This window comes from Marmota monax, unplaced genomic scaffold (genome assembly GCF_021218885.2).
Source record: "Marmota monax isolate L192 unplaced genomic scaffold, Marmota_monax_Labrador192_F-V1.1 WCK01_AAM20220418_F8-fsc00019, whole genome shotgun sequence".
NCBI lineage: Eukaryota > Metazoa > Chordata > Mammalia > Rodentia > Sciuridae > Marmota > Marmota monax.
The window spans coordinates 11,667,116-11,693,683 of NW_026695242.1; the positions used below are offsets into that span (position 1 = coordinate 11,667,116).

A 26,568-nucleotide genomic window follows, 5' to 3' on the forward strand; every position below is an offset into this window, starting at 1 on the left:
ATCTGGTCTGGTGGTCCCCATCCTTATTTTCTTGCCTTTCCCCCTTATGGGGCAAGGACAACATGCCAGAGACTTCACTCTGAGTTTGTCAGGGTGGGGATAAGTGACTTGTTTATGCCTGAGGTCCATACTGGAGGGCTTCATTAGGCATGCCTGGTGAGACTTCAGGTTTCAAACTGAAGTTTTAAAAAGGAATTGCTTAGACTGAGGCCTAAGGTCATCCTTACAATTATGATGTTTCTTGTGGAACTTTTCATTTGACCAGGTCTATTTGGGGTCCTGCCTGTCTTCTCTATGTGTATATCTATTTCATTTCCGATATGGAAAAAGTTTTCTCTAATGATCTCATTGAAATGTTCTTAACACTGTTGGCTTGTATCTCCATCTTATATTGTCCCAGCAATTCTCAGGTTTGGTCTCTTATTGTTGTCCCAGAGTTCTTGTAGATTCTGATCATGTGCTGTCACTTTTTTACCTCTTATTGCATTCTGTGTACGCAAGTTCGTATGCTCTGTCTTCATGGCCTGAAGTTCTTCCTTCAAGAACTGAATTTCTATGCTATCTAAACTGTTAATGATACTTTTAAGTGAATTTTACATTTGATTATTTTTTTCCATATTTCCATTTCTTTATGGAAGTGTTCTTTCATCTCCTGTATTTGCTCCTTAATTCATTCCTTAGATCTTCTTTTAGTCTATTGAACATTTTAGTAATTATTTTTTTTTAATAATCTTTCTCTGGGAGTTCAACCTCTTCAGTATCAGTGGATACTTTACTCAGGGATTTTGAATCTTGGAGAGAGATTTGTTTCCCTGTTTCCTCATGTTTTTAGAAGTCTTAAACTTGAACATAAATTGAGATGGATCCCACATCCTCTTTATTTGTTTTCCTTACATGTGTCCTTTTGTGTGTAATTATCTTACTTATTCTGGGATTTCTGCTTTTGATATATAAGTAAATTTCAAGGGGTGGGAGCTGAGGTTTCTTTTGGGGTCCTGGTTGCTTTTTTTTTTTTTGGTCTTCTCATAACTTTGTGTTGGAATAATGTTAAGGCTCAGGTGGGACTAGATGATGTATGGGGTAAAATTTGACTATTGCTTGTTTCAGATATGAGTATATCATGGCAGCAGAATCTCTATTCTATGATCTTAAAGTGTTCTAATCTCTTTTTAGCTCATCTTTAGAGAGGGTGACTAGGAATAGCACTAATTTCAGTGACATATGTATAGCCTTAAATGTTTGATGTCTCCTTCGACATCTATAATCCTGATTGCCACCTACATAGGAATGGCAGGGTCAGCATTTAACATTAGTACCAACAATAAAAAGATATGAACTATATCTTACATGATATGAAAACTATCAATGTCAGATATAGTTCATATCTTTTTATTGTGTCTACTATGTTGGCCACTGTACTAATAATCACAATAACATGAATGGGGTAGAAATTACATTAAATATATAATTTCTATTAAAGTGAAATTACAGTTTCTTAAAAATAGGATGGGAAAAGAGAAAAAGTTTGAAGTGTTTGAAAAAGTGATTATAGGAGAGACAGGAGATAGGTAGTAGATATCAGTTTTAAAGAAAGAGGAATAAAAAATTAACAGAAAGTAATAAAAAAGATAATAGGAGGGAACAGGATATTTTGGCTCTTATTGGGGAAGAGAGTAAGGAAGGGGAGATAGGAGGGCCCAGAACCTAGGTATGCATGAACCAGCAAATGTAAGATCAAAACAACTTGAATCCTCATATAATTATGTCCCACTGGATTCTAATTTAGCCAAAATAATAAACATGTGGAAAGAGCTATTAATGTGTAAATAAAGTTACATGCATATAACAAATCTATACAAATCTATCAAAAAATATCCACACAGTGAAAGCATATACAACCACACATACACACTAGGTCATGCATAATGAAAAAAAAAATGAAGAATAATAAAATAATATTATTTTAACATATTGAATAAAAATTTTAAAATTTAATCAGATAAAAAAATGGGAATTTGGAGAAAAAAGAATTTAAAGAAGAAAGGAAAAGAAGAAAAAAATGAATCTTAATGAGAGATACAGGACTTGTTCAACTGCTGTGGTCAAATCTGTTGTCAGAGATAGAATTTTTGACTCTGTATTTTTTGACCATTACTGCTGTGTTTCTCACCTAGCTACCAGCCAGGTATAGTAGCTCTTAGCTTCCAGTCTTCCAGTATTCGATGGAATTAGGGGAGTGCTGACAAATTATGTAATTCTATAGTCAGGGTAATGCAGAGTTCTAGATTGGAGTTTCCAGTTTTGGGGATTTGGGTTTTGGTGAATGTTAGAACTCTGTTGATGGGATTTTGAAATTTTTACTACACCCCCTATTGGCATGGAGTTGCAATCTCTTCTGGACTTAAAATCCATTTTTAGGACATAGAGACAAATCCTGCACCAGTTTCACCTTCAGTACTATGGACATAAATAACTGGTATCCACCTGTTGTACCAATGCATTTGTGTGGTCACAGTGAGCATCCTGCAATAATTCTTATGGGCTGCTGACAATTACGTGAGTTTTTTTCCCTTGGGATACAGAGGCTGAATAATCCAGGTAAAATTTTCTTTGTGGCTGTTTCAATCTCTCTGGTTCAGGTACTCTCTGGGAAGCTTTTCATTGGCTGTTAAGAACTTCCTTTATGAGTTCCCAAACCCTGTCTCTGTTCAGAGCTACCCAAACTGGACAGAAACAGCTTTTAGTGCCTGGGAACATTTTCCTCACCTGCCAATCTGTTTCATGCCTGTCCCGAGGGCTTTCTACGCTATCCCCATGGAGAACATTCTAAGAGGACTACCCTCAAAGTGCTTTCCATGCCACACCACCAAAGGGCATTCCGTGTTGCCACCAGAGAATGCTTTTGCCCCTGGGGACTACTTTAGATTTGTTTTTCACTGAGATGCTTTCTCTGCCAGCTCCCTGTCTATAAAATAGCCCTCCTCTGTAAATTACAGGCTTCCCCAAATCAATTTTTATTTATTTTAATTTTTTTAAAATCTTCTAGGCACCAATCTCTGTTGTCTGCACTCCCTGCTCTGCTCTGCTGCTGCTGGTGGTGGCCAGAGCTGGCATCTCTAAGATATGATATCTTATGTCCAAGTTACCAAACTTCTGTAGCTGTATGGTTTTGTTTGTTTGTTTGTTTGTTTTTGCCACTCAGTATTAAGTTTCAGGGAGATTCCTTAGTTACTTACCTCACTGAGGAGCAGTCTTCCTGCATTATAAGCCTGGTGCTGAGTTACTGCTGATACATGCTTCTTTTCTTTAATCTGTCATCTCCTCCTCCCTGTATGGGTTTTGAAAGAATTTGAATTTGTGGCTCTTGAATTAGATGTTTTGTTAAATTTATTTAGGTTCCTAAGGCTTTAATTCTTCAAAACCTTTGAGAGTGTGAAGATTCTTTTCCCGCTATCAGTTGAGAAGTAAATGGGATGAACAGAAGTTCATTGTATGGTCAGGGCTGCCAGGTATCAGACCTTCTTCACACAGTTTTATATAACTCTCAAAATGTCCCAGTGGGGTAGATAGTACCACATATAATTTATAGATAATAAAGCAGCATAAGAGAGGTTAGCATCCTTCTCACCAACAGGAGCTTATTGATTGGGGGAATCAGATTCAAACCCATATCTGTTAGTCTCCAAAACTTCCCTACCTCCTAGTTTTCCTTAGTGGGAAGAAGATTATTATGAGATTCTGTTTATATAATGAAGTTTTATCCAGATTTCTGAAACATAGTCATAGGTAGATAAATAAAGTGTGTCATATGTCAAAATATTACAAATAATTTATTAAATATTTTATTTGCATGCTATTTTCTTTGACAAGTAGGGAGTTACCTTCATAATGTGCTTGGAAATATACTTGGTTGTCTGAAAACTCACACAAAATTTAGGAAAAATTATTATAGAAGAAATTTGGCTTTCATTCTTTCACTGATCTGACTTTGAAAAATGTTTCAAATCAGTCACATTGGAAATATAATTTTTTTCTGACATTTAACTTTTATGCCTTGTCATGCACACTATATTTTAAATGAAACCTTGTTGTGCAAAATTTCACTAAAATTGCACATGCCTTGAAATAGTACTTGATTACCTAAATGAGCTGACATTGGATAGCTCTGGTAAGGGAGAAGTTCAGATACACACAGGCACTGCATAAATGAAGACAGAAATAATAATAACATGATAATTAATTGAATAGTAAATTTTGGGTAGAAAACAAAATTTTAGTTGTATTTTCATTTGAAAATATTATAAAAATAAATAATTCTTCTTATATAAATGCAAACTGTATTTAGAAAAATTTCCATGTTATATTAGTCATTTAATTGTCTTGCAGTAAACATTATGGCCATCAAGTATCTGGAACAAGAAAGCCTACTTTAAGAAAGGAAAGAAGAGGAAGATAATACATTTTAAAAAAGTAAAAGAATGTCAACTTGGGGATAGTTATCTATAATTTTAAGCTCTGGATTAAGAGGTACTCAGTTAATTTGAATTGAATGAGTATAAATATGTATGTATAAACACACATGGCACATGCACACATATGCACACACAAGCATATATATGCATGTATATGTACATAAACATACGCATGCATATATATAATATGCACATATGCTTTAAACAAACAGTGCTCTATTTACAGATAGGTATTTTCTGCAAGTGAGGTGCAAACAAATGTAATACATACTGAAGCAATTAGAGTGCTAAGTTTCATATCACTGAACGAGGTTGGGGGGTAGGGTAGAGAGGCACAGGAACTGTTGCCCTTTTCAGATAATTCACAAATGTGCTAATTATGTGTCAGATATGAAAGTTGAGGCATTATGACCTTCAAGCCAACAAAAGACCTTTTCAAGTTATCCATTTCCTTGTACTTTAGTAAAGTGAACAATGCCCTTCCACAGTTAAATAATGTATGCTTGTTATTTTATTATATGTAAATTCAAACCAAGGGGTTATTTCACTACTGACATATTAAAAGCAATGGTATAAAAAAAAAGCAAAGACTGTAAATCCATTTAAATGATAATATTGTGGTACTCTTAAAATAGTGATCTCAATTTATGTTTGTTGTTCATTTGCATTGTGTGAAACTGATATGAAGGTTTCTTTACAACTGAATGTATTTTGAAATTTGAACAGTAAAAACTGTAATGTATTAAAGTATATAATAATAAATGGACTCAATGGAAAGGTAGAAAAATTATTCTTTGGAAAACTATCCCCCTGCAGTGATGAAGATAATGGCATATTTTATACATCAGAGAAAACATTGCCTCTATAACCCTCAGTGTGGTAGCAGGAGGAATGTAGGACAAGAGTGGAGTTCAATCGAAGGGGAAAGGATCCCACACTCTCTCCATGGCTCTTCTATAGCTTAATGGAAGTATTTGTAAATATTGCATTTAGGTGATGGACATAATGGCAATTATTTAAAATAACAACCATTTCACTGGAAGAGTGTGTAAATTTCAGAAGCAATAAAATAAAATAAACTTGGGTGTTGCTAATGCTTGAATCAAATTGACTGCTATAATGTTAAACAGTGCCCATTACATTATAGTAGAAAATAAAGAACAGAAAAAAGTATTTAATTGTCTTGTATTTGTCCAGCTTGGGAGTATATTTTATGCTGAATAAAACATGAATAAGATACAGTCATGCTTAATGCAACTTAAGTATGCATAATAGACCTCTGGGAAATAATAAACCAATTACAAACTTAAAATAAACCACAATCATATGAAATTCCAAGAACCTATTAGCATTCAATCCATAAACTCTTTTTTTTTTTCAGTTCCATCAGAGTTTCTTATTATGGGTTAGATGTTAATGTCAAGAACCATGTAGAGTTTACTGATTTATTCATCAGCATTTCATTTTTGTTTTACATAATTGTCTAGGACCCTTTGTTGTTATTTGTTTTATTGGTTTCTCTGATTTTTTTTTCATAAAACAGATAACAGTGATGTTTATGATAGGGCTGTTTGTCAGTATATTTTCAGTGAATACCTGCATACTCTTACTTGTCCAGGATAACAAGTGTTTCTGCATTTCCTTGATGATCTAAAATAATTTCCATTCTTTTGAATTATGTTCCAGGTTGCAAATCTTGCTTGTTCCATGTCGACAAATGAAGATGGAATTAAAATTGTCAGAATTGCAGCCAATCACCTAGAAACTTTGTGCCCGCAGGTATGATTACTAAGTCTCTTTCCTATAAAAATTAGATATAACTTTTCATATTTTTAGACATATTAAACTACATTAGATACTTACTTTAAACATGAAAGACAGAATTGTCCTAACATCATAGTTTATTTTTTACTAAGGAACGACGACTTCTTACAGCTCTTTTAGATTATTCTGAGACATTTGCTGTTAGTCTAAGTTAAACATCTTCCAGTAGTCTGAAAATGTGTTAGGAACCATTGAAAATAGACATATTAAATCCTGATAATTGAACAGTTCTATGAATTGGCCTATCTTGCTAAATTCCTTTTATCTCTAGGGAAAGGCAACAGCATATATTACAAATCTTATAACATTCTAAAACCAAAGGATGTTATCTAGTTAAAACCTCTTATAGATGAACAAATGGAGACTAAATATTATGCAAGCATTTATTATAAACCAGTAGTTGTTTTAGGGGGCAAAAGAGGATACTGACAAAACTTCAATAAAGGTATAGAAAACCTCTACCCAAGATTTTTACTATTTGAAATTATGTAATCTACTTATTCAGATAAGTTGGGTTTTTTTAGAATACTTTATATTATTTTCTAGCTAGTAAGAAATGTTTTCTTGTCAGTAATTAAGGAGTTTCTTAAAATCTGAAGAAAAATATATTTTTAGGGAATTATTTCCACTAGCCTTGATGCCATGAATCAGAATGCACAAAGGGCAATCGTAAACACATTTGTCTTAAAAGAGGCATAAAATAATATGGATACTTAATTCTTAATAGAGATGACAAATGTTGTAAGAATGTGAAATATAACAGTGATTAGGGATGTCAAATCTCCAGACATATTCTGAGATTCTCCTTCTAATAAAAGTAGAGCATGTATTAAATTATTGATTTGTCTTTCTGACAATTTCATTTCTAAGGAGTATTGAGGTTAACAGTGAGAGAAACTGCTTCTTTGGACTTAATGTTGATTAAAAAGCAAGAACTGGTCTGCAACTGAGATTTCCCAACTAATATGAGTTTTATATGAGACTTCATAGGGAACAGACTACTGCAACAGGGTCCCTAAAGTAGTAAAATCAACTATGCTCCCATCAACAGTCTATAAGTATTCTCATCTCTCCATATCATGGCTAATGCTTGATGCTTTTTAAAATGTCTTTTCAATTGGAAGATTATGATTATATCTTATTAGTTTTAATTTGTAATTTTCTGATAATTATCCAGCACTTTCTTTTCAAATGCATATTGACTATCTGGCTATAACTGTGGTTGCACCTATCTTTTACCAATTTTTAGGTGGGCTACTGTTTATTTATGACTAATATATTTAAATTTGTTTAAAAATTCTATTACATATGACTTTTCTTTTAAGTTTCATAATAATAATTTAAGTAGAATTTTAAGAACTTTAATACAATATATGACCATCTTTAAGTCCTTTAATAAATATTGAACACCCACTCTGTTCTACAGTTTGCGGTTTGCGTGTTAAGATAATTTGCCAATAAAAATGTCATATCTTTTTACAAGATAGAAGTATTGTTATTTAACAGTTACTTTTTAATTTTCTTTTTAAAGCAAAGCAAATTTATTGCTCACAGATAGGCAACCCCAGGGACAATAAATGTCATAGAATTCATGGTGAGCTAGTCCCCTGAGGGTCAGGAAAACTACCCAAGGCTGATGGACTATATCAGCCCCACTTTGCAGGGCAGCTGAAGGACCCTGAAAGGGCCCTGCTCTGAGTTTACAGCTAGGAGCAACTTGACATAACAGGCTACAGTTTAATAGTTACTTTTTCTTTGTCAATATCATTATTACAATTAATATTGTTATTATTTTGTGTGGTACTGGAGATGGAACCCAGGATAACCTACCACTAAGCTACATCCCCAATCTTTTTTATTTATTTTTTTAAGACAGGGTCTCACTAAGTTTCTGAGGCTGGCCTCAAACTTGGCAATCATCTTGCCTCATCCAGCCCCAGTAGATGAGATTACAGTTGTTCACCACCACACAGGGCACACAAATTTATTTTTGTGTGCAACATGATATGGATTACATTTTTTTAAAGTGCTATTAAGTGAGCCAATGTTATGTATTAAATAGCTGAGCTTTTCTGGGAAATGTGAAATACACACACACACACACACACACACACAAACACACATGCACACTTATATGATTGCCATGCGTATATTTTATACTATTGTTCCACATGTAAATATAAGTTGACTAGCAAATTAATACACAATATTGATAAATCAAACACCCTGTTTCAATGTATACTAGACTTTCCTTCATGCTCCCTTGGTCTATTAACTTATCATTGCAATAGTATCAAAATATCCTAAGTATGATTTTATATTAAATTTTGATTTCTTCTAAGTGTTATTCTCTACTTTTTATATTTTCAGAGTCAACTTATTGTCAGGAAAAGCATTATCATTTTGAATTAAAATGTTAAATGTATTTTAGAGAATCATGACTAAGATGTTGAATCTCCCCATCAATAAATAGGCTATATGTACCTCCATAATTATACTATTTATGTCCCTTAGGGAGCCTTCAGTTTATTATTTCAAAAATTCCTGCCATGGTAGCACACACCTATAATCCCAGCAGCTCTGGAGGCTGAGGCAGGAGGATCACAAGTTCAAAGCCAGCCTCAGAAATAGCAAAGCACTAAGCAACTCAGTAAGACCCTGTCTCTAAATAAAATATAAAATAGGGCTGGGGATGTGGCTCAGTGGTTGAATGCCCTTGAGTTCAATCCCTGGTACATAAATAAATAAATAAATAAATATTTTTAAAATTTCATGGTTTTAAAAATCTACTTACTAATAATTTTCAAAATTTTCTCAATTGATCCAAACTTTAAAGACCAGACTCACATACCTAGTTTTGTTTTTGGAATATCCCCTCTGGTATCTAGAAGCCATCTAATATTGTCAAATTGCCAAAGGGTAACTACTAATTCTTAGATCCCCCCTCTCACTCTACTTCTTCAACTTTCCCAGTTTTTTGTTGGTGTCATAGCAATTTATTTGTTTGCTCAAGTGAAAATCCTAGAGTGGGGGTTTCCAGTAAGTATTTACAGAACTTCCACACTGTGGTAAGCACAGTTTGTGCATCTGGAGAGAAAACATCTTCTACTTATATCCCCTGTACCTAGAAGAAGTACAGCATATATTGGATGTTTAATAAATATTTATACAGTATACAAATTAATGATAAGATTTCTGGAATGATAAATGATTCTGTATTCCTAGAGGGAAGGAGGCCTTTGGCAACAATTTTTATCCTACTTTCTTTATCATGTCTTCTTCTTGACAAGATGAAAATTTAAAACAGTATAATTCATTTGAATTTTAATTGATTAAAAAAACCTTAAAATGGCTGATTAGTACATACATGCCTACCAATAATGATACCTTAAATGATGGACTGCAGTGATCTGCTCTTGTTCATTTCACTGGTTTACTGATGATTTGAATAAAAGTATGAATTTCCCATTATAATTTTTAAATAAAAAGAGAATAAGCAAATATATTAGCCAAAAGAATATACTTGCAAAAAATCTAAATATTCTTAGAATATGGACTCAAAGTATAATAGATAAAAATTTTAAACCATATTTACAGGGCACTATAAAACTGATTGCAAAGATAGAAAATGTAAGACATTTGGCTTAGTAAAAATTTACTCTCCAAAAGGCTTAAAAGTGCTAGTTGATAGTTGTCTTAATCTGAATCAACTGTTATAGCTGTCAGAAAAGCTTATGTGACTTAAAATATTTTCAAAATAAGTTCTAAAAATATTTTTCAATCTTCTCTGTATTTCAACTTTATTTTTAAAATTGTATATTGCATGCTATGCTCTATTACAGGCTATGCATCCTGAAATTTGGAATTAGTATGTCTGGAGTGCGTATTTTCCAAGTGTGTATTTTCATGTGTGTATGTTTCTAAGTTCTACTTGGACAATATCTATTGAAGTAAACAACCTACATACATTCAGTTCCACTAGTTCAAGTTCCAATGATTGATGATATAGATAAATGTGTGAAGGTGCACAAAAGTCTACGAGCTATAACCAACCTAAATGTCTGTCACACTAGAGAATGTTAAAGTCGGCTTAAAGTAGTAAGTCTACTCATTTGCATTTTCCACTTATCTTGGGTATCTTTTCAAGATAAGTGAACAAAAAAATTTCAGAATAGATCCAATTTATGTAAAAATAAAATATATCAAATGATATATTTATGCATTTGTAGAAAATTTTCAAAAGTTTCTCATGAAAATTTTAATTGTGGTTACTTCCAAGAATTGACTGGGAGACAAAAAACAAAAAGCACTTTTATGTTTCGTTTTATTTCTTTTAGACCTCTTACTTTAATCAGAAATGTATATTTAAAAAAAAAGTCCAACCAATTAAAAAATTCCTAGATTGATTCTGGAAAAAATTAGGTAAACCCTGGGTTAGCAGGAGCTGTTAGGGTGGCATTTAATTCCTATTTGTTAAGTATGATTAAATTCACCTAGGTTTCAATGAATTGAATCATCCTGGTTCTTTGTGTGTGCATGTATCTAGAGGACCAGCTTCTATGATTTGCCCAGTTACAGGTGGTGTTTTTTGAAAAATAATTGTCACTTAGAGCATGTCTGAAATAGTGACACAACTTGAAACAATGTCATATGAAGATCTCATAAAAACAACCGAGAATTTTTAGCCAGGAAAAGATAATACTTAGAAAACCAAGGTTATACTGTTATCCAATCCTTAAAGGACTATGATATGAAAGACTTATTCTAAAGGGCCCTGAGGGGCAAAACTACCACCTATGAGCCAAATCTAAGGTTAAAAATTTTACTAAAATTCAGAGCCAAATTTTGTATAGAACTGAACTGAAAAAAATGGGACTTTATTGAGAAGGGGGGATTTAGAGTTTCTCAACATCATGCACATTTTACATAAAAAGGGTGACTGCTTGACAAAGCTACTATACAGAGAGTATAAGCCATGTTGATTTAGAAGTTTTTAATACCTGGTCCTGATATACTCTAATGTAGCTGCCTTTTTTATAAAAGAGAGATGTGTGATCTTGGTGATAGTACAGTTTTTATACTACAGCTATTTAAACAGTTATACTTGACCTGGTGAAGGATAAGTTTTCTAAAGAGCTTTCTTCCATTTTAATATGTGACTGTAGAAAGTAAATATTTTATATTTGCATATGATGCAAAGCTAAGAAAAATAGAAGTCAAAGTTCTAAAACATGTTGGTCATTTGAACTAATGTTTGAAAGCTCATAAATTGAAATTAAATAAGGATAATTATAAAGGCAGGGTCTTAAAATCTATTGCTTTAATAGATTGGAAAAACACTGCTTATCAGAAACACCTAAGGCTTCAAAGTTAAAAGGAACATTTGTTATCTATTTCAATGAATTCTCAATATACATACATTCTTGGAAGCGTTTTCTTGGTCTATTGTAAAATTAGGTTGGTGTAGTTACTTTTTCATAATGTAAAATTTATTCAGCTTTTAAATTCTGAATTTATGTACTTTACCTATTTGAAAATGAACTGTATTCATAAATTTGTTCTAATTAGTTATATATGACAGTTGACTGGATTTTGAATTATCATACATAAATGAAGTATAACTTCTCATTCTTCTGGTGTACATGACATAGAACTACACTGTTCATGTAATCTTGTATGCACATAGGGTAATGATGTCCAATTCATTTCACTGTCCTTCACACCCCCATATCCACTCCCCTCCTTTCACTCCACTCTGTCTAATCCAAAGTACATCTACTCCTCCCTAGCCCTCCCAGCTTAATTGTGAATTAACATTCACATATCTGAGAAAACATTCAGTTTTTGGTTCTTTGAGATTGGTCTATTTCACTTAGTATAATATTCTCCTGCTCCATTCATTTACTGGCAAATTCCATAATTCCATTTTTTCTTTAAGGCTGAGCAATATTCCATTGTGTATATATATCACATTTTCTTTGTACATTTATCTGTTGAAGGACACCTACATTGGTCCCATAGTTTAGTTATTGTGAATTGAGCTGCTATAAACATTGGTGTGGCTGCATCACTGTAGTATGTTGTTTTTAAGTCCTTTGGGTATACACTAAGGAGTGGGATAACTGGGACAAATAGTAATTTCATTCCAAGTTTTCTGAGGAATCTCCATTCTGCTTTGCAGAGTGGTTGTACCAATATGCAGCCCTACCAGCAATGTATGAGTGTACCTATTACCCTACATCCTTGCCAACAATTATTGTTGCTTGTATTCTTAATAATTTCAATTCTAACTGTAGTGAGATGGAATTAATTTGAATTTCTCTAATTGGTATTTGATATTGAACTTTTTAATATATATTTGTTGATCAATTGTATATCTTCTGTAAAGTGTCTGTTCAGATCCTTAGCCCATTTAGAGATTGTGTTATTTATATTTCTGGTGTTGAATTTTTTGAGTTCTTTATATATCCTAGAGATTAATGCTCTATTTGAGGTGCATGTGGTAAAGATTTTCTCGTATTCTGTAGGCTCCCTCTTCATTATATTGATTGTTTCTTTTCCTGTGATGGAGCTTTGTGGTTTGCTTCCATATTATTTATTGATAATTCACTTTACGTCTTGTGCTTTAGGGGTCTTGTTAAGGAAGTCATTTCCTAGGCCAATCTGGTGGAGATTTGGGCCTACTTTTTCTTCGGTTTGGCACAGTGTCTCTGTTCTAGTGCCTAAGTCCTTGAGTTGAGTTTGTGCAGGAGAGAGGGGTTTAATTTCATTTTCTTGCATATGGATTTCCAGTTTTTCCAGCACCATTTGTTGAAGAGGCTATCTTTTCCCAACATAATGTTTTTGGTGCCTTTGTCTAATGTGAGATAACTGTATATATATGTGGGTTTCTCTCTGTGTCTTCTCTTCTATACAATTGGTCTACATGTCTGTTTTGGTGCCAATACCATGCTATTTTTGTTACTATTGCTCTGTAGTGCAGTTTAAGTTTTGGTATTGTGATGCCTCCTACTTCACTCTTCTTGCTGAGGATTGCTTTAGCTATTCTGGGTCTCTTATCTTTCCAAATAAATTTCATGATTGCTTTTTTTATTTATATGAAGAATGCAATGGGGATTTTAATAGAAATTGCATTAAATCTATATAAGTTTTGGTAGTATGGCCATTTTGACAATGTTAATTCTGCCTTTCCAAGAGCATGGGAGCTCTTTCCATCTTCTAAGGTCCTCTTCAATTTCTTTTTTAGTGTTCTGTAGTTTTAATTGTGTAGGTCTTTCAACTTTTTTTTTGTTAGATTGATTCCCAAGTATTTTATTTTTTCTTTGAGGCTATTGTGAATGTGTTAATTTTCCTAATTTCTCTTTCAGTGGGTTCATTACTGATGTATAGAAATGTATTTGATTTATGAGTGTTCATTTTATATCCTGATACTTGGATGAATTTTACTAGTTCTAGAAGTTTTCTGGTGAAATTTTTGGTTCTTCTAAATATACAATCATGTCATTAGCAAATAGTGATATTTTGAGTTCTTGTTTTCCTATCTGTATCTCTTTAAATCTTTCTTCCGTTTAATTACTCTATAAATTGATGTCTCTTGACTAACCTCAGACTGTATCCTATCCCAATTATTCATCCATTCCTTTCCATGAACTCTATGGATTTCTTGATTCAGCAAATATTACCCATGAAACTAGGGCTAGCCAAGGACAGAGAGTAAGGGTTCAGGAAGTATGCACTGGAACAGCTCTGAGGAATAATTCCTATTGTCTGTACTCAACTAGAAGGAAAATCTGAGGAAGTATGTCTTCAAAGAAAAAACAGAAGCTTTAGTCATAAAATTCAAGTGGGAAAATGGAGAAAGAACTGGATAATGATTGAAAATACGTAGATAGAACTATGTATGATTTAACATTTTGGCCAGTGCAAGAATTTCAGAATTATCTACAAATTAGGAGAAAACATTGTTTATGCCATAATATTAAATGTAGGTTTAGGATTTAAATTAATATTGTGTATTGTAGTTATAAGCATGACAATATAAAGAATCTGTTCTAGCTTAGATGATGATATAGTCAAGAAGGAAAATAAAGATGGAGCTTTGCTTACATTATGTTTCCATAATGTAAGAAGGAGAAGTGCATTGGAAACAAAGTGGTATTAGTAAAGAATTTGGAGGAAATGGCATTAGAGACAGTTTCAAGTAAGAGGATTAAGAAGGAGCTCATAGAACAATGAAATTTTATATATCTTAAAGTAAAAGTAATATTTGGACATGTGGTAAAATATAAAAAGGACATTTTAGTCAGACAAGATGAAAAATTTATAACAATTAGGAAAATGTGAGTTATTGGGTCTCTCTAATGCACATTGGTTCTAACAGGGCAACTTTTGACTTTTTTGGTGTAATAATTCTTTGATTCAACCCCCAGGGACAATCTCTGCACTGGGGGGTTGACATGCCAGAAAGCTCAGAACTGGAATTAAATACATAATTGCCACTTCCCCTATCTCAGTCTTTCTAACAACCGAACTTGCCTCCACACATCCAAGTACCTCCTAGGATGGATATTCTGCCCAGTGTGAGAATCCATGGGAGGGCAAAGACTCTGAAAAATGTAGGTCATAGTCCTTATGGCTAAGTGAAACAATTTAGATTTGTTTTAAAAGATTTAATTTTGTTGTTGTAGCCTTAGAGTAGTGAATGGCATCATCAGCCCTGTGTTTTCTGAATAAGTTTGGATACTGTGTCAACTGAATAAAAAAAGAAGCAGGGACAATTGAAAAATTATTGAACATTATATGCAGAAATCAGGAGGTGAGTAGGGATAATAGGAATAATAGTCCAAAGGAGAAAAATAGAAATAAGACTACCTAACTTGACCTAGAAATTGGTATACATCAGATGATAAAATGAAAGGATCCCAGATATAATCTTGAATAAACATATAGAAAAGAAGAAAAGCAGGAATGTAGGATAGAGCAATAAGAAAAGTAGTGTCAGGACCATGTGTCTTGCTGGAAGCCTAGAAAATGGAACAACACTTCAGTACCATGGTCAGCAATGGCATATGCTACAGAGAAGTTCAGTGAAATAAGTACTAAAAATAATTTCATGGAGTTAGAAGATAGGAAGGCAACAAGAGAAATACCAGTGACATTGTGGAAAAAGGAGAGAGTTGGACCCGAGTTATGTTCCTAGATTTTTTTTCTGAAGGATTCAAAAGCAAAACTAATTTTGGAAAAGCACAGAGACATTCCACCTCTCAGACTTTTGCCATGGAGTACAATATACCTTTCACTCCCAGTTATTTTTCAATATTGATGTTTTTTTTTTTATCTCCAGAATCTATGTAGTGCTTTAGATTTTTAAGCAAGTCTAGTTATTTTATAAATTATAATTTTTATTCAGTGAGCTCAAACTTACGGGGCTAAAAATTAATATGCACTATCACATATGCTCTTATTATTAAGTAAGTAAATAAGATATATTTGACTTATAAGTGATTAACCCTTAAGTGATCTTAAATATGCAAACAGACTAAGAAACATAATTAGTAAATAAGTTACTTCCATGAAATTCAGAAGTCAATATTAGCACTGAATTTGGTTGGTAAAACTATATTTGAAAGTCATTTTAAATGTGATGCTGAGTGAAATAAATATGTTAGACCTAGTATATTTAACCAAATGGTGAATGTTTGTAACCACTTCTCCTAAGACTTTTGCCTTGTGTATTTATAAGAATACTAATGTGTGACCATATGTCCAAAAAATTTTATATCTTATCATGATGACATCTCTGACCAGAGAACCTTATACAAATCCAAGGAACCATTCATCTTTTTCCTTGTGTTACAACAAAGATTGCAAATTACAGTTTGTAACTGAAACACTCTGGGCTCTCATTTTATATGTCGTAACTGGCAATGCTGGAATACCTACATCCCAATTTAAGTTCAGAGGGCTTTCTATATTCATTTTGAGAGGATAGTGTTCAAAATTCTTAGCACTCTGAATCAAAAGCTCAGGGCTGGCAGATGACCCCTGAGTTCTTGGAATGTAACCTGGTTAGGACAATGACCTGGGATATGTCAGTGTTAAAAGAATGATGAAATAGATTTAATAATAAATGTGGAGAAATCTGCAATATGTAAATCCACAAATATTGATATTTAATTTTTTAATTTCTATTATTTTTGTTTCAAGGAAGCCTTTGTAGAAAGTATTTATTAAATAAAATGTCATTTGGGATCACATAGAATGGGACAAAGAATACTATAGACAACTCCAGCAGACATACCATTATCACATGTGCTCAGTATCAAAGGCAGTGTGCAAAAACCAGATTGAGGGAGTGAAACAATTGCATTGAGATGCGAAAATTATAAGATCATTGCTCTATGGACAAAGTGTCTTGTTCTGGGTAACTTGTGAGGGTCCAAATGTTCTTCCTATGAATAAGGTAGCCACTTGGTATCCATTATTTTTAAAAATAAATTTTATCTCTATTTTGACCTATTCTTTTAGAAATAAAATCGGTTAGAAATAAAATCTCAATAACAAAGTCGCACATTTTGCTCAATGGAGGAAAAATTTGACACACTTTGCCTTCAATTTTTGCTCTTTGAAAACTATGTTTTTGAACACACCTTCTAAATACACACAGAATACATGTATGTACTTGTAAATAAAGCCCATAAAGAGATAGATGTCATCCTACATCTGAGATGGAACAAGAACTTTATTAGGATTATAATATTCATTTTTGCAACAGTCTTTTTACATATGAATTATTGGACTCATTTTTGTATAAGAAGAAATTCAGAATCATTAAACAGGTTGACCAAGGTTAAGGAACCAAAAAATAAATGCTTTAAGATTTGAGTACTGACATTTTTCTTGGTTTTAGAATTATTTAATCAGTTTTATCTATTCATATGTTTATAATTCTCAAATGAATGTAGACTTTTTTTCTATTTCTCTTTATTGGAAAAAAATGTGTAAAGAAAATCTCCTAAGAAACTCATGTTGGGTCTGTAATATTTTTTGACTCTCATGTATTTAAGATTTGCCATTTCAGAATTTCAGGCCTTCGATCCTAAAACAAAAGATGACAATATTATTAGACATTTATGTATCATTATTAAAACAGATTTTGCAATTTCTTTAAGGTGTCACATTCAAACTGGGGAAAAGGTAAGACATATGTTATTTTGGTGTAATGTTTTCAAAGATTTAATAGTCAATGATTTTTGGTTAAACACTAAAAGTATCATATATATAGGCAGTAGCTTTCTGTAACAGTATATATTTGAGATAATAGCAATGTTTGATCTCTTTAAACATAGATATAGATAATATTAAAAAGAGCAAAACAGATTAAAATATTAGATTGTTTCAACTTTTGTTATTATTTACTTAAAAAATAATTTTTATATTAAGTTACCCGATTTAGGATACATGGAAATTGCAAAGAATTTACTGTCATGAAAAAAACCTTAGTCTTCTGTACATTGGATCTTTTAACAGTTAAATAAATTATTTAAATTAATATGTTTAGGACTGGGGTTATAGCTTAGTGATAGTGTGCTTGCCTATCATGAATGAGGCCCTGGCTTCAATACCCAGTATGACCAAAAGAAAGAAAAAAAAAATAAAAAGAAATCAATATTATTATTTTATAATAGACATGTTCATATCTCAATAACCGTATTAACCTAGGATTTCAAAATTTATATCATCTTTCTAATTTTTATTTTATTTTAATTTTTATTGTTGGTTGTTCAAAACATTACATAGTTCTTGATATATCATATTTCACAGTTTGATTCAAGTGGGTTATGAACTCCCATTTTTACCCCGTATACAGATTGCAGAATCACATCAGTTACACATCCACTGATTTACATATTGCCATACTAGTGTCTGTTGTGTTCTGCTTCCTTTCCTATCCTCTGCTATCCCCCTTCCCCTCCCCTCCCCTCCCCTCTTCTCTCTCTACCCCATCTACTGTAATTCATTTCTCCCCCTTGTTTTTTCCCCCTTACCCCTCGCTTCCTCTTGTATGTAATTTTGTAAAACCCTGAGGGTCTCCTTCCATTTCCATGCAATTTCCCATCTCTCTCCCTTTCCCTCCCACCTCTCAACCCTGTTTAATGTTAATCTTCTTCTCATGCTCTTCCTCCTTACTCTGTTCTTAGTTACCCTCCTTATATCAAAGAAGACATTTGGCATTTGTTTTTTTTTAAGGATTGGCTAGCTTCACTTAGCATAATCTGCTCTAATGCCATCCATTTCCCTGCAAATTCTATGATTTTGTCATTTTTTAATGTAGAGTAATACTCCATTGTGTATAAATGCCACATTTTTTTTTTATCCATTCGTCTATTGAAGGGCATCTAGGTTGGTTCCACAATCTTGCTATTGTGAATTGTGCTGCTATGAACATCGACATAGCAGTGTCCCTGTAGTATGCTCTTTTTAGGACTTTAGGGAATAGACCAAGAAGGGGAATAGCTGGGTCAAATGGTGGTTCCATTCCCAGCTTTCCAAGAAATCTCCATACTGCTTTCCAAATTGGCCGCACCAATTTGCAGTCCCACCAGCAATGTACAAGTGTACCCTTTTCCCCACATCCTCGCCAGCACTTGTTGTTGTTTGACTTCATAATGGCTGCCAATCTTACTGGAGTGAGATGGTATCTAAGGGTGGTTTTGATTTGCATTTCTCTGACTGCTAGAGATGGTGAGCATTTTTTCATGTACTTGTTGATTGATTGTATGTCTTCCCATGAGAAGTGTCTGTTCAGGTCCTTGGCCCATTTGTTGATTGGGTTATTTGTTTTCTTATTGTTTAATTTTTTGAGTTCTTTGTATACTCTGGATATTAGGGCTCTATCTGAAGTGTGAGGAGTAAAGATTTGTTCCCAGGATGTAGGCTCCCTATTTACCTCTCTTATTGTTTCTTTTGCTGAGAAAAAACTTTTTAGTTTGAGTAGTCCCATTTTTTGATTCTAGTTATTAACTCTTGTGCTATGGGTGTCCTATTGAGGAATTTGGAGCCCGACCCTACAGTATGTAGATCGTAGCCAACTTTTTCTTCTATCAGATGCCGTGTCTCTGATTTGATATCAAGCTCCTTGATCCATTTTGAGTTAACTTTTGTGCATGGCGAGAGAAAGGGATTCAGTTTCATTTTGTTGCATATGGATTTCCAGTTTTCCCAGCACCATTTGTTGAAGATGCTATCCTTCCTCCATTGCATGCTTTTAGCCCCTTTATCAAATATAAGATAGTTGTAATTTTGTGGATTGGTTTCTGTGTCCTCTATTCTGTACCATTGGTCCACCCGCCTGTTTTGGTACCAGTACCATGCTGTTTTTGTTACTATTGCTCTGTAGTATAGTTTGAAGTCTGGTATCACTATACCGCCTGATTCACACTTCCTGCTTAGAGTTGTTTTTGCTACTCTGGGTCTTTTATTTTTCCACATGAATTTCATGATTGATTTTTCTATTTCTACAAGAAATGCCCTTGGGATTTTGATTGATATTGCATTAGACCTATAGAGAACTTTTGGTAATATCACCATTTTGATGATGTTAGTTCTGCCTATCCATGAACAGGGTATATTTTTCCATCTTCTGAGATCTTCTTCTATTTCTCTCTTTAGGGTTCTGTAGTTTCCATTGTATAAGTCTTTCACCTCTTTTGTTAGGTTGATTCCCAAGTATTTTTTTTTTTTTGAGGATATTGTGAATGGAGTGGTTGTCCTCATTTCCATTTCAGAGGATTTGTCGCTGATATACAGGAATGCCTTTGATTTATGCGTGTTGATTTTATATCCTGCCACTTTGCTGAATTCATTTATTAGCTCTAATAGTTTCTTTGTAGACCCTTTTGGGTCTGCTAGGTATAGAATCATGTCACCTGCAAATAGTGATAATTTCAGTTCTTCTTTTCCTATTTTTATGCCTTTAATTTCTTTCATCTGTCTAATTGCTCTGGCCAGTGTTTCGAGAACTATGTTGAACAGAAGTGGTGAGAGAGGGCATCCCTGTCTTGTTGCAGATTTTAGAGGGAATGCCTTCAATTTTTCTCCATTCAGAATGATGCTAGCCTGAGGCTTAGCATAGATAGCTTTTACAATATTGAGGTATGTTCCTGTTATCCCTAGTTTTTCTAGAGTTTTGAACATAAAGCGATGCTGTACTTTGTCGAATGCTTTTTCTGCATCTATCGAGATGATCATATGGTTCTTATTTTTAAGTCTATTGATGTGGTGAATAACATTTATTGATTTCCGTATATTGAACCAGCCTTGCATCCCAGGGATGAATCCTACTTGATCATGGTACACAATGTTTTTGATATGTTTTTGTATCCGATTTGCCAGAATTTTATTGAGGATTTTTGCATCTAGATTCATTAGAGATATTAGTCTGTAGTTTTCTTTTTTTGAATTGTCTTTGTCTGGTTTAGGAATCAGGGTGATGTTGGCCTCGTAGAATGAATTTGGAAGTTCTCCCTCTTTTTCTATTTCCTGAAGTAGCTTGAAAAGTATTGGTATTAGTTCTTCTTTAAAGGTTTTGAAAACTCTGCTGTATACCCATTGGGTCCTGGGCTTTTCTTGGTTGGTAGTCTTTTGATGGCCTCTTCTATTTCCTCAATTGATATTGGTCTGTTTAGGTTGTCTATATCCTCCTGACTCAATCTGGGTAGATCATATGACTTAAGAAATTTATCAATGCCTTCACTATCTTCTATTTTATTGGAGTATAAGGATTCAAAATAATTTCTAATTATCTTCTGTATTTCTGAAGTGTCTGTTGTGATATTGCCTTTTTCATCCCGTATGCTGGTAATTTGAGTTCTCTCTCCTCTTCGTTAGCATGGCTAAGGGTCTGTCGATCTTATTTATTTTTTCAAAGAAACAACTTTTAGTTTTGTCAATTTTTTCAATTCTTTCTTTTGTTTCGATTTCATTAATCTCAGCTCTGATTTTAATTATTTCTTGCCTTCTACTTCTTCTGCTGTTGTTTTGCTCTTCTTTTTCTAGGATTTTGAGATGAAGTGTGAGATCATTTATTTGTTGGTTTTTCCTTTTTTTAAGGAATGAACTCCAGGCAATGAATTTTCCACTTAGAACTGCTTTCATTGTGTCCCATAGATTCCGATATGTTGTATCTGTGTTTTCATTTATCTCTAAGAATTTTTTAATTTCCTCCTTGTTGTCTTCTATAACCCATTGATCATTCAGTAACCTATTGTTCATTCTCCAAGTGATGCATGATTTTTCCTTCCTTCTTTTATTGTTGATTTCCAGTTTCATTCCATTATGATCAGATAAGATGCATGGTATTATCTCTACTCCTTTATGATGTCTAAGAGTTGCCCTGTGACATAATATATGTTCTATTTTTGAGAAGGATCCATGTGCTGCTGAGAAAAAAGTGTAACTGCTTGATGTTGGGTGGTATATTCTATATATGTCAATTAAGTCTAGGTTATTAATTGTATTATTGAGTTCTATAGTTTCTTTATTCAACTTTTGTTTGGAATATCTGTCCAGTGGTGAGAGAGGTGTGTTGAAGTCTCCCATAATTATTGTATGGTGGTCTATTAGACTCTTGAACTTGAGAAGAGTTTTTTTGATGAACATAGCTGCACCATTGTTTGGAGCATATATATTTATGTTTGTTATGTCTTGTTGGTTTATGGTTCCCTTGAGCAGTATGTAGTGTCCCTCTTTATCCCTTTTGATTAACTTTGGCTTGAAATCTATTTTATTTGATATGAGTATGGACACTCCTGCTTGTTTCCGAAATCCATATGAGTGATATGATTTTTCCCAACCTTTCACCTTCAGCCTATGTATGTCTTTTCCTATCAAATGCATCTCCTGTAGGCAGCATATTGTTGGGTCTTTTTTTTTTTTTGATCCATTCTACTAGCCTGTGTCTCTTAATTGGTGAGTTAAACCATTAACATTTAGGGTTATTATTGAGATATGGATTGTTCTTCCAGCCATATTTGTTTATTTATGTTACTTAACATGGTTTGTTTTTCCTCTTTGATTATTTTTCCCCCTTTACTGTCCTACCTCCCACTGTTGGTTTTCATTGTTATTTTCCATTTCCTCTTCCTGTAATGTTTTGCCAAGGATGTTTTGAAGAGATGGTTTTCTAGCTGCAAATTCTTTTAACTTTTGTTTATTGTGGAAGGTTTTAATTTCATCTTCCATCCTGAAGCTTAATTTCGCTGGATACACAATTCTTGGTTGGAACCCATTTTCTTTCAGTGTTTGAAATATGTTATTCCAGGATCTTCTAGCTTTCAGAGTCTGTGTTGAAAGATCAGCTGTTATCCTGATTGGTTTACCCCTAAATGTAATCTGCTTCCTTTCTCTTATAGCTTTTAAAATTCTCTCCTTATTCTGTATGTTGGGCATCTTCATTATAATGTTTCTAGGTGTGGATCTCTTATGATTTTGCACATTCGGCATCCTGTAGGCTTCTAGGATTTGGGATTCTGTCTCATTCTTCAAGTCTGGTAAGTTTTCTCATATTATTTTGTTGAACAGATGGCTCATTCCTTTGATTTGGACCTCTATACCTTCCTGTATCCCAATGACTCTTAAGTTTGGTCTCTTTATGTTATCCCATATTTCTTGGATGTTCTGCTCATGGTTTGTTAAGAGTCTTGCTGAGCTGTCTGTTTTTTTCAAGTTGAAATACTTTGTCTTCATTGTCTGATGTTCTATCTTCTAAGTGTTCTACTCTGCAGGTAGTATTCTCATTTGAGTTTTTAAGTTGGTTTATTGCTTCCTGAATTTCTAGGATTTCTGTTTGTTTGTTTTTTATAACCTCTATCTCCCTGTATAGTTGATCCTTTGCTTCTTGGATTTGTATATGTAATTCATTGTTGAAGTGATCTTTCATTGTCTGATTTTGCTGTCTAATGTCTTCCTTGAGACTCCAGATCATCTGAAGCATGTAAATCCTGAATTCTTTATCTGACATTCTATCTGCTATAGCTATTACCTCTTCTAAAGTTGAGTTGACCTGCATTGCTTGTGGTCCTTTCTTTCCTTGTCTTTTCATACTGCTCACGTTTCTTTCTGCTTGGTGAAACTGTTGTGTTATTGAATTTTCCCCCTATATATTTATATTGCTCTTGTATAGTTGCAAAGTCTCCCTTGCAGGGGCGGGCGGCAGCTGTGCTCCTCCTCCAATTGGGGTGATCTATCTATCACGCCGCCGGGCTGCTGGGCCCCTTCTCCAGGTCGCATGGTCTGCCTACCTTGCAGGCAACTGCTGGGCCCCTTCTCCAATAGGGGTGATCTGTCTACTACGCTGGCAGGCCGCTGGTCCTGTTCTCCAGGTTGCAGGTCTGCCTACCTTGGAGGCGCGGGGGGCGGCTGTGCCCCTCCTCCAATTGGGGTGATCTTTCAACTAGGCTGGCTGGCCGCTGGGCCCCTTCTCCGGGACGCGCGGTCTGCCTACCTTGCAGGCGCGGGCTGTGGCTCTGCCCCTCCTCCAATTGGGGTGATGTGTCTACCACCCCGGTGGGCTGCTGGGCCTGTTCTGCCGGTGGGTCACAGGTCTGCCTACCTTGCAGGCGCGGCGGCGGCTCTCTAATTTTTAATATTTACTTCTGCATCAACAAGGACCTTGTGCTATTTCAGTCATATTTTTGATCTGGCAAGTTATTATGAGTTAATGATTGAATGAGAAATATTTTCCAAAAACTTCTGTTCCATTCCTAGTAACAGAGGGACACAAAATAATCTATTTTCCCTCTTACATGAGTGCTAATGAATATTTTTGGTGGTAATGCTGAAGATATTCAAGTGATGTTGGTGGAAGATGAAGGCCAGAAAAGTTACTTTATTTTTTAATTTTTTGGTAATTATTTTATTTGTTCTTTTTTAGATATGTATGACAGTATAGTACATTTTGACATACATACATGGAGTATAACATTATAATTAGGATATCATTCTTTTGATTGTTTGTGATATAAAGTTTCACTGGTTGCGTGTTCATATATGAATATAGGAAAAGTTACATCCTGTTCATTCTACTGTCTTTCCTGTTCCCCTCTTTTCTTCCTTCCCTCCATTCCCTTTTGTCTAATCAAATGAACTTCCCTTTACTAAGTGAACTGACAGTGTAAATCTGGAGGAAACATGATAAACTGGAAAATGTTTGCACTAAGGTCTTCAAATACATTTTCTAAAACAATTTGAGATCACTCCTTCCCACAAAACAAAAACAGAAAGAAACAAGCAAAACAACAACAACAACAACAATAACAACAAAAACATCTGTAGTTTTCAGCACCTTTTTGTAGGAGAGAACCTGATTGCTATTTAGATTGATTTTGTTTTCTTCCCTGCTCAACAACAAAATAATCATATTTAGATATACTGCATTTCCCAAAGGGTATTATGTAGAAATAGATATTTTACATATAAACAATGAGGTAAACCATTACAAGGAAAGAGTCATTGTCCTGCAGATGTTGCTAGTACCAACCTGAGAGTAGGAGACTTGGGCTAGGAAAACAGACTGTGGTTTATAGTAGTCTAGAATAAAAGGGGATATCAGAGCTTATGAGTACAAGACTACCTGTCAGTATTCCAGGAAGAGTTCATGATTGTAATCTTAAGCAAATACTTACGTATGTCCATGGCCTGGGAGGTAAGTGCCTATTACCAAGGCTTTGTTGGTAAGTTAATCAAGACATGACAGCATCTTCTGTTTGAATCTCTGCTTCTCAGTGTTAAATACACAGTCAAGTGCCAATAAATGGTAATCATGATTTGAGTTTATGCCAGATGTTCCCTATAAATCATGAAATTCAAAGGCAAATACTTGAAAGCCATTCTCAACACAAGATGATTAAAAGCAATTTTTGCAGTTGTTTGTAGTGTATTTTAAGAAAATAATTTCATAACAAATATTTACTAGAAAGATTTCATTTGGAGGCATGAGGTTTTTAACTTACATTATATGTTAACCACTAGGTACTATATTTTGGAAGTCTTCCTACTTAACACAGAAGATCCACACATTCATTCCAAAATATTTCTTGAATACCCTTTATATACCAGGAACTTTTCTAGGCATTGAGGACACTATACTACATACAACAGCCAGAGTACTGTAGTTATGAAGCTTGAGTTCTGAGAGCAGTAAACAATAAAGAAACAACATAATTTTTGTTCTTTAAAAACAACTATATCAAGGTTATTATTTACATGTGAAAAGCTGCACATGTTTAACTTACACAACTCGATGAGTTTGGGTTAAGTATACGTCTGTATACTTAACCCAAATCCATCACCTCCACCAAGGCCATAGACACATTCATTGTTTCCCAAAGTTTCCTCTTACTTCAATTGAAACCTTATGTGTATGATATACATTATGTGTATACCATAAGAGCCCTTAATGCAATATCTAACCTCTACCAATTAGAAGTATACAATACAGTATTTTTAGCTATTCCCACTATGTTCTGTGGAAGATTGCATAACTGCAACATTGTATCCTTTGACTATCATCTTCCCATCTCAACCTCCCTCCAACTCCTGACAATAACCACTTTGTTCTTCTCATGTCAGAACACATGAAATCTTACAGAATTTGTCTCATTGTGGCGGGTTTATTTCACTTAGCCTATCCTCCAGGTCTGTTTACATGGTTTCAAATAACAGGCTTTCCTTCTTTTTAAGGTGAAATAATATTCAACTGTACAAATAAACCCAATTTTCTTTATCTATTTGTCTGTTGATGGATATTAGTTTATTTCTATATCATGGATATAGTGAATTAAGTGCTAAACATAAAAGTCAGGTATCTTTTTAGAAATCCTGTTTTCAATTTCTTTGGATAAATATCCTGAAGAGAGAGAACCAAACTACATATTTGTTCTATTTTATATTTTGGAGTCATTGCCATACTGTTTTCCCTAATAGTTTTGCTATTAATATGCCCTCAAATCATAAGTGAACTGGATTCCTTTTTCTTCACTCTTGCTGATTTTTTAGATAGCCTCTAAGAAGTATGAGGTGATACTTTGTTTCAATTTGCATTTCTTTGGTGATTAGTTGTGTCTAGCACTTTTTCGTGTACCTACTGGTCATTTGTACATCTTATTTGGGAAAATGTCTTTGTAGGTACTTAGTTCACTTATAAATAGTGTTATTTATTTGCTTGCCATTGAGTTATATAAATTCCATTGAGTATTAACCCCTTATCAGAGAT

The 26,568-nt window shown here is 33.9% G+C and overlaps 1 protein-coding gene across 5 annotated transcripts in view; it reads left to right on the forward strand.

Annotated features, from left to right (window-relative positions):
• Window positions 1–26,568, forward strand: part of Ctnna3 (catenin alpha 3) — a 1,743,363-nt gene that overhangs the window by 1,082,449 nt on the left and 634,346 nt on the right. For all 5 annotated transcript variants that reach the window (XM_058577909.1, XM_046419856.2, XM_058577911.1 and 2 more), the window contains one exon: window positions 6,159–6,251. In XM_058577909.1, coding sequence (XP_058433892.1) covers window positions 6,159–6,251 — 93 coding nt within the window. The remainder of the gene's footprint in view (window positions 1–6,158; window positions 6,252–26,568) is intronic.